General features: G+C 32.4%; 1 protein-coding gene across 1 annotated transcript; it reads left to right on the forward strand.

The window, feature by feature from the left end:
- Positions 1-1,106: 1,106 nt before the first annotated feature.
- Positions 1,107-5,450, forward strand: LOC132599156 (polyol transporter 5). The gene is made up of 4 exons (XM_060312400.1): positions 1,107-1,342; positions 1,954-2,316; positions 3,322-3,605; positions 4,378-5,450. Exons 1-4 carry the CDS (start codon positions 1,192-1,194, stop codon positions 5,176-5,178), a joined length of 1,599 nt encoding a protein of 532 aa, XP_060168383.1. The 5' UTR covers positions 1,107-1,191; the 3' UTR covers positions 5,179-5,450.
- The last annotated feature ends 3,401 nt before the right edge of the window (positions 5,451-8,851 follow it).

Here is an 8,851-nt window from a genome sequence, read left to right on the forward strand (position 1 = left end):
AAACGACCGTGCAGTAATATTTAATAACAAATGCTATCATTAAAATGTGCGAAGTAAATGTGATGCGTATGCGGAAGTTGGTAGAAACGTTGAGAAATGCAAGTTTCAATAATACTAAATAATAACAGCAAATAAATAGCGGTAGTGATACTGTTAATAACAATAATGATAATGGTAATAATGATAACGTTGATGATAAATGGTGATAAAAACAATAATAGATATAATAATAATAGTAAATAACAAATATTGATAATTAAAAATGATAATAATTAATAAAGCTAATAAAGATGATAGTAATTAATAATAAACGATAAATAACAATTATTGCAAATAACTAAATGATAATGAATTAATAATAATAACAATAATAGGGGTAATAATAAAATAATAATGATGATAATAATAAGAGAAATAATGATGATAATAATAATAATAAATAACAATTATTGATAAAACAATGATAATAATTAATAATAAAAATAACGATGATAATCATGATAAATAATTGATAACAAAAAATAACGCTGATAATAATGATTAGTAATTAATAATAATAATAATAATAATAATAATAATAATAATAAATAAATAACAATAATAATAATAATAATGAGAATTAGTAATAATAATATTTTAAGGATAATAGTAATAATTAATAATAATAATAAAAACGATAATAATGATAATAATAATAATAACAATAGCTGCAGTGGAATAATACAACGTGGGTGTTAATGAAAGACTAATAATTATAAAAATACATATTTTTTATTTTATTTTATTTATTCTTTTTTTTTTTTTTTTACCAGAAGTATAAATAGGTGTTTCGGAGGAGAGGCGGGACAAAATTGGGTGTCAACATTATTGAGACGTGGTTTAGTGTATACCGGCCATGAACTAGATGTCGGCATCAGAAAAACAAGCAAATATGTAATGAGCTTGTTGGATTTAAATGTGAGAAAAAATATCCACATCAGAAAAAACGAGTCAAGTAAAAGATCCAATAAATAACAAAATTAAAATGGACCCCAGGAGCTCAATTATTTATTACATTGGGTCAATATTAGGGGCCCTTTTCTTCTATATAAATAAAGCTGTGTGATAGACACAAGATGAAGACCATACACTCTTGGGTGACTTTCTCTAGGATAAATACCTTCTCTCTGTAGCTATTTTTCTCTCCCAATCATGGCGGACGAAAAACTAGCTACTAATAATGGCCAAGTAGCCCAGATTGCTAGTATTCAGGATTTTGATCCTCCAAAGAAACCAAAAACAAACAAATATGCAATTGCTTGTTCTTTTCTAGCTTCTTTGGCTTCAATCTTGCTTGGTTATGGTAACAATTTTCCCCCTTCTCGTCTATCTTGCGGTTCTTACACTTACACTTGTCCTTCTATAACATGCTTGTTAATTACTGTTTATTAATTATGAATTTTGTAAGAAAGATACTCTTAATTTTTGCGTTCAACATGTTATGGAAGTTGTTTAAAACTTCATATAACAACCCTTTTCTTCCATTTTCTTATCTCCCTTTTTAAGTATATATAGTTATATGTGAAAACATGAAGGAAAATATATGTGAAAACTTTAAAAGCACAATTGTGCCGTAAAATAGATTAAAAGAAAGAATTTAAGTCATATGCATTATCTGGGTAAAAAAACAAGAGGAGATAAGCTTTGCTTACATGAAAACAAACATTTCAAGCGGCCTTTATTTATGGGCGAAAGGAAGATACAACCTTTGGTACGAAACATATATATTCAAAAAATATTACTATAAGTTTGATAAATATTGACTTATAAATTTATAATTTCAGAAATATAATGAGGTCAAAACTAAAAATGTTAAATGTTAAATTTGTCTTGTTTAAATCTCATTCTGATACAAGACCATTATCTTGAATAAGAACCTAATGTTATGGCTATTTAATTTTTTGGTCCATGCAGATATTGGAGTAATGAGTGGAGCAATCATCTACATACAAAAAGACCTCCATATTAGCGATACCAAAGTGGAGATTCTAGTAGGAATCCTCAATGTCTACTCTCTCTTTGGTTCCGCCGCTGCCGGCCCGACATCCGACTGGATTGGCCGCCGTTACACTATGGTGGTGGCCGCTGCGATCTTCTTTGCCGGAGCTCTTCTGATGGGGTTCGCTACCACTTATGCCTTTCTCATGGTAGGTCGATTCGTCGCCGGAGTCGGAGTTGGGTACGCTCTCATGGTTGCACCGGTTTACACTGCCGAAGTTTCGCCGGCATCTTCTCGTGGTTTTCTTACTTCCTTCCCCGAAGTGTTCATCAATGGAGGTACGTGTTACTCGCCGTACAAATAATTCTTTTACACTATCAAGTATCATGTCACTCATAATATATATTTATGATAAACTTTAATAAAAAGTGAGATTGGTAATTTTAAAAATATAATAATTAATAATGTGATTTTTTTTAATTAACAACAAATATGACCTAAACCTTTTAGTAATTAGCTCTTGCTTGGTCTCTACATCGTGGGACTTTGAGTTTAACGTTGAATTGTCGTTTTCTCTCGTGATGGCACGAGTCTGTCCAATAATAATGAAAAACAACATTGTCTTACGTACCATCATTATTGATACGAAAGAGAAAAATATAGGAGTATATAATTTGACAGTGGAATCCCTGAAGGCAAAGACAAAGACCAGCTTTCCTGTTCCATTATTTTTTTTTTGTGTATGCAAATCAAATTATAAATAATATCCTTAAAATAATTTGTACTTTAGTCAGTTGTAATGAATATATTACGTGCAATTCACCAACTCAATTTTAATTTACTATAAGTTTTCTTTTAAATAATTTTATGTGTGAACAATTATTTATTTAGTAAGCGTTTAATTTCTTTATGTTAAGACTTGGGAGAGATTTTTCTATTTTCGATTTCTTGCTTGATGTAATAATGTCCTGGTTGGTCACATAGAGACATCATGATAATATCTATTAGGAGTGAAATTAAAATAGTCAAATAAAAGTGTGACAAGTTATTGTAATTAGTCTAAGTTATTGACATAACACTAAGGTGACAGTAGACATTTTATAAGATATCCATATAATTGAATAAAATTGTTCCCTCTTAAGACTAGTCAAAGAAATATTGCTAATGGCAAAGGTACCAATTCATTTTATTCAACACTTAAAATGAAGAGAAAACGTAACCATATTGGATTTTCTCTAAATTTTGAATGTGACTGCTTGTTTGAACGGAATTATATTTACTGTGCTAAAAAACACATTATTCTAACATACTGTTAATTTTGCGGTTAATTTTGTTAATGACAGGTATATTGCTGGGATATGTATCTAACTTCGCATTCTCAAAACTTCCAACTCACTTGAGTTGGCGATTCATGCTTGGAATCGGAGCAGTCCCATCAGTACTCCTAGCCGTGAGTGTACTCGCCATGCCCGAGTCACCGCGTTGGCTCGTGATGAAGGGTCGACTCGGCGATGCAAGAAAAGTTTTAAACAAAACATCCGATTCCTTAGAAGAAGCTCAATTGAGACTCGACGATATCAAAGAAGCCGCCGGCATACCCGAACACTGCAATGACGACATCGTCCAGGTATTGAAAGAAAATATTTTATTCATAAGCTCTATAAATACTTGAATGCTTTTTATAATATTCATTATGTGAAAATAGCTAAAAATATCTCTATTTATAATATTTTCTTTGTCTAAATTTATGTGATATAATTTGAATTTCGAGAGTCCAACTTCTTTATTTTGACTATAAATTCAAACATAAAATCTTTAAATCCTTTGAAAATAATTTCCATATAGAATCTACATAAAAAGTATAAGTCACAATGATTAATAATTTAAAATATTTAAAGAGCATAGGAATAGTGATGGAGCCAGAATTTCCGCTAAAGGGGTTCAGAATATGAAAAAGTAAACACAAGAAGAAGCCAAGGAGGTTCAACATCTACTATATATACATAAAAATAATTTTAATCATATATAAACAGTGTAATTCTTCGCCGAAGGAATTTCGAATGAACCCCCTCAGCGCTTCTTGGTTCCGCCCCTACATACGAATAAAACGTTGATCCTACATTTACTGCTCAAAACTTTAGTGGATTGATTCTATTGAATAAGTTAATTCCTAATTATTATCTCCCATCATGAATAATTACGCAGTTATTATTATATCTAGACAAATATTTTCTTGTTTAGCTTTCGAAATCTGAATTGTGTTTCGTAGATTGTGACAGAAGAAGTATTAGTTTTAGTCTATTTTAACTCAAAACTAAAAAATCTATCAGTATCTCTGTATAAATTTGACTATATATAAAAATCCTAACGCTTTTACAACTTTGAATTATTTTTTCCAGGTGCCAAAGCGCCCCAAAGGCGACAGCGTATGGAAGGAATTAATCTTCTCTCCAACACCAGCTATCCGACACATTTTAATCACCGGCGTTGGAATCCATTTTTTTCAGCAAGCAAGTGGAATAGACGCCGTCGTTTTATACAGTCCAAGAATATTCAAAAAGGCCGGTATCCAGTCCGATCACGACCAATTACTATGCACCGTAGCCGTTGGATTCGTCAAAACAATATTCATCTTAGTAGCCACATTTATGCTTGACAAATCTGGTCGCAGACCGTTACTCTTAACAAGTATCGCAGGAATGGTTTTATCGTTAATGCTACTGGCTACTGGACTCACAATCATCGACCAATCAGAACAAAAGTTAGTTTGGGCAATAGCACTTTCTATAACAATGGTGTTAGCTTACGTGGCACTTTTCTCAATAGGAATGGGTCCCATAACGTGGGTTTATAGTTCGGAGATTTTCCCGTTAAGGTTAAGAGCAACTGGGTGTAGTTTAGGTGTAGCAGTGAACAGGGTAACAAGTGGGGTTGTGTCAATGACGTTTTTGTCCCTGGCAAAGGCAATAACTATTGGAGGGGCATTCTTTTTGTATGCTGGATTAGCTGCGTTGGCGTGGGTGTTTTTCTTTACATTGATGCCGGAAACTCAAGGGAGGACTTTAGAAGACATGGAAGTATTGTTTGGAACTTTCTGGAAGTGGAGAAAGACTGCGAGAGAGTTGAAGGAAATGAAGAATGGTGACGATAATGGCCAGATTCAGATGGGTGCTAGTACTACTCCAGCTATTAGCAGTTAAAAAAGTTGGGTTGATTAATTACATTGTTTATTGGGTTTTACTTGAGGGCATTTCTGTCGATTTTGATGACCTCAAACATTTTTCTTCGTGGGAGGAGAAAAATGGAACTTCAATGAAAAACAAAAATTAGCAAAATTATGTTGTACTTAGCAGATAGAGGTGATAAATTGGGGGAAATGAAATTGTATTAGAGCATTATATGAAAGGAGACATCAATTTACCAATTGCATGCATTGTAACAATTAGCAAAGCAATGTAAATTTGAAAAATCATACTGTTCTACTTTTTTATTTATTTAAGAAGAATGTGAAAATGTCGCCGGTAATGTTGTGATCGTTTGGGTAACAATAAGACGAGGCGTTTTCAAAACCGATAGCATGCCCTTAAAATTTATCAAGCTTGTCTCATTACCCAAAAGTCATAATACATAAATAGGCTCTCAAATTTGACTTCAGCTGGCAAGTATGCCCTCCAACTTTGAGTTTGCACAAGTTGACAATTCAATTTGTATAAAATGCGTAAAGGCAAATGCTGACGCGACACATAAATTTTAGAAGTGTCTAGATGATCATTTTGTAAGTTGAAGTTAGAGCTGTCAAAACGGGTCAGCCTAGCCCAAGGCCCTTCGCTTGTAAGGGCCTTTTTTTCCAAAAATTTTTTAATAAGAAAAATTGTTTTCAATCTAAATTCGAACCTCTAAGTATACCAATTTGTTATATTTTCAACATACAATTATATGGAAGTACATAATTTTATGACAACTTATATAAAATAAACAGTTATACATCATCAAACACATTTGAATCCGTTTGTGATAAAGGTGCCTTAATTAACATCTCCATCTTAGTCTACACTCATATGCAAATTTAATTAGTTAAGCATTATCAAATAACTAGATTTTAGAAACTAATACTTAATATTTAAATTCGCTTAAAATATTACCATTTTGAATTTAGTAAAGCTCTGCAACTAATTTCGAGTAACAACAAGTTTTTGACAATTTCATGATGGAACTTTTATGCTTGGTGATTAGAAATTTTAGTAGGTGTACTTGGCGATTAGGAATTTAATATTAGGGATTTAACGCTAAATAAGAAAAATATGTAAGATACTAAGACTAATTCGATAATAACTACTCCTATTTTTTTACTTCTTTTTTCACAATTTTCTTTTAAATTTCAATCATGAATACAACTTCTATACTTGGTGATTAGGATTTAACGTTACATAAGTAAAGTAATGTGTAAGATATTAAGACTTATTTGGTAATCACTATTTCTAGATTTTACTTCTTTTTTCAAAATCTTCTTTTAAGGTTTTAATTAATCTAAATAGCCTTTTGGCCCACAGGCCGGCCTCGGCCCAGCCTCGGTCAGGCCTCAAGGGCCAACGGGCTGACTTGGGCTGGGCTTATAAGCCTCAGTTTAAATGGGCTTAAAAAATCTTAGCCCAACCCTACCCCAGTAGCGGGTTGGGTTGGGCTAGCCTCAAGGGCCAAACCCATTTTGACAGCTCTAGTTGGAGTGTTCAACTGATAAAGTGGAGACAAGTTGAGATGTCTACTTGTGCACACCCAAAGTTGAAACACATACTTGTCACCTGATATCAAATTTGAGAGTTTGTTTATGTATTATGCCTACCCAAAATGCTAATAAAATTTCTCAAATTAATGTTGCCTTAAATGTTAGGAGTATTTCAATAGTTACCTCCCGTCAGTGAAGTGGCAATATCTTATACTCTATTCTAATTGGTTTATTTAGCAGAATTCGATAACAACGATACATAAGAGGTAAAGGAAAAATGGAAGAACATGTTTCACAACATTCTTTCGAACAAATTACCAAAGTCAGGGATGAACATTTAGCTCGTACTTCTTCACCCTTATTGTTAATGGGCTAATACAACCTACAAAGGCGTCAACTAAAAACTTGAAGCATAAAGAAGCACTCTTGGAGTGAATGTTCGGCTACTAAAATCAAACACATAGAATATATGTCACAGATAGCAGATGCTAAGATGAATGTAGTCATATAAAATTAGACAAGATTGAAAATGCTCACAATTGCTAGAAGGTGCAAGTAGAATAAATTGGATGCAGTTTGAGATGGTTTGATTATTGTCCTATGTTGACTTTTAGATGCACTGGTTCGTAGGTGTATAACTATAGTGAAAGGAAGGATTAAAAAGGATGCAGCTATAGTGAACGAAAGTATTAAAAAGGATGAGGTAAATCCAAAATCACATGAAATGTAATTATCTCGAAAGCCCTATCAACTTTTGGAATCAGTGAAGATTTCGCAAATGATAGGACATGTACAGTGGAGGAAAACGATTTATACAAGTGACATGTACAATCGAGGAAAACGATTTATACAATTAATTGCAGATATATCATTGTCAATTTATACAATTAATTGCAGATATATCATTGTCATGTTTATACCATGCTTACTTCTTCTTTTTTTAATGTACTAATTACTATGCTCTGTAGGAATCTTTTAAGACTTGTAAGAGATTCTTAAGTCAATTGGAAATATTGAGAAGTTTTAGTATTTTTCAGGTTTTTTTTGGTATAATATTGCTCTGAGATAAATTTAAATGGAAAATATGGCAGTTAGTATATTTCTATATGTTGGATTTTAAAGTCGATTTTAAAGAGGAAGTGTGAATTGGGAAATGGAGGGAAATGAAATTTTAGAAAAGTAACTTTTCCAAGTAAGCATTCTCCCACATTGGTGGTGAAAAGTGATATGTGTGTGCTTATATGTAGAAGCACATTTTCTATCACATAAAGAGTTGAGAAGAGGACCTCCCCTCACACTAACGTCGTCGCTCGGATTCGGTCAAATGATTAAATTTAAATGAAAATATGGCAGAGCATTCTCCCACATTGGTCGTCGTTTGACTTCAGATTTGAATTTGGTCAAATGATCTGATTGATTGATATTTTTTTTGGATCAAATTTATTTTCCACTTTCATTATTTAATTTTCCTTTTCCTAATATTAATTCGTGAATTTTCAGAGGCTTCGCCTCAATTTTACACACTGCAATAACGAAATTTAACTCTCTGAAAAAAAAAAGTCTTTCATCCCATCTTCTTGCATCGTTTTCAAAACAAAACAAAAAAAAACAGTAGGTGTCATTCTCCCACATTGGTCGTCGTTCGACTTCGGATTTGAATTTGGTCAAATGATCTGATTGATTGATAATTTTTTTGGACCAAATTTATTCTCCACTTTCATTATTTAATTTTCCTTTTCCTAATATTAATTCGTGAATTTTTAGAGGCTTCGCCTCAATTTTACACACTGCAATAACGAAATTTAACTCTCTGAAAAAAAAAGTCTTTCATCCCATCTTCTTGCATCGTTTTCAAAACAAAACAAAAAAAAACAGTAGGTGTCATGTGATTACACCGGTTGGTTGAGTTCGCTGAAGTTCTGCAAGTTGAGAAGAGGACCTCCCCTCGCGCCGTCGTCGTCATTCGGCTTCAGATTCGGATTTGGTCAAATGATCTGATTGATTGATAATTTTTTTGGACCAAATTTATTTTCCACTTTCATTATTTAATTTTCCTTTTCCTAATATTAATTCGCGAATTTTTCAGAGGCTTCGCCTCAATTTTACACACTGCAATAACGAAATTTAACTCTCTAAAAAAAAGTCTTTCA

Source organism: Lycium barbarum, chromosome 6 (genome assembly GCF_019175385.1).
Source record: "Lycium barbarum isolate Lr01 chromosome 6, ASM1917538v2, whole genome shotgun sequence".
In the NCBI taxonomy this organism is placed as follows: Eukaryota; Viridiplantae; Streptophyta; class Magnoliopsida; order Solanales; family Solanaceae; genus Lycium; species Lycium barbarum.

Excerpts from the sequence above, each read along its gene's own strand:
- LOC132599156 (XM_060312400.1), top strand. The coding sequence starts at position 1,192 with ATGGCGGACGAAAAACTAGCTACTAATAATGGCCAAGTAGCCCAGATT. Across the intron at positions 1,343-1,953 it reads TTCAATCTTGCTTGGTTATG|ATATTGGAGTAATGAGTGGA; the intron begins GTAACAATTTTC and ends TGGTCCATGCAG. Across the intron at positions 3,606-4,377 it reads GCAATGACGACATCGTCCAG|GTGCCAAAGCGCCCCAAAGG; the intron begins GTATTGAAAGAA and ends TATTTTTTCCAG.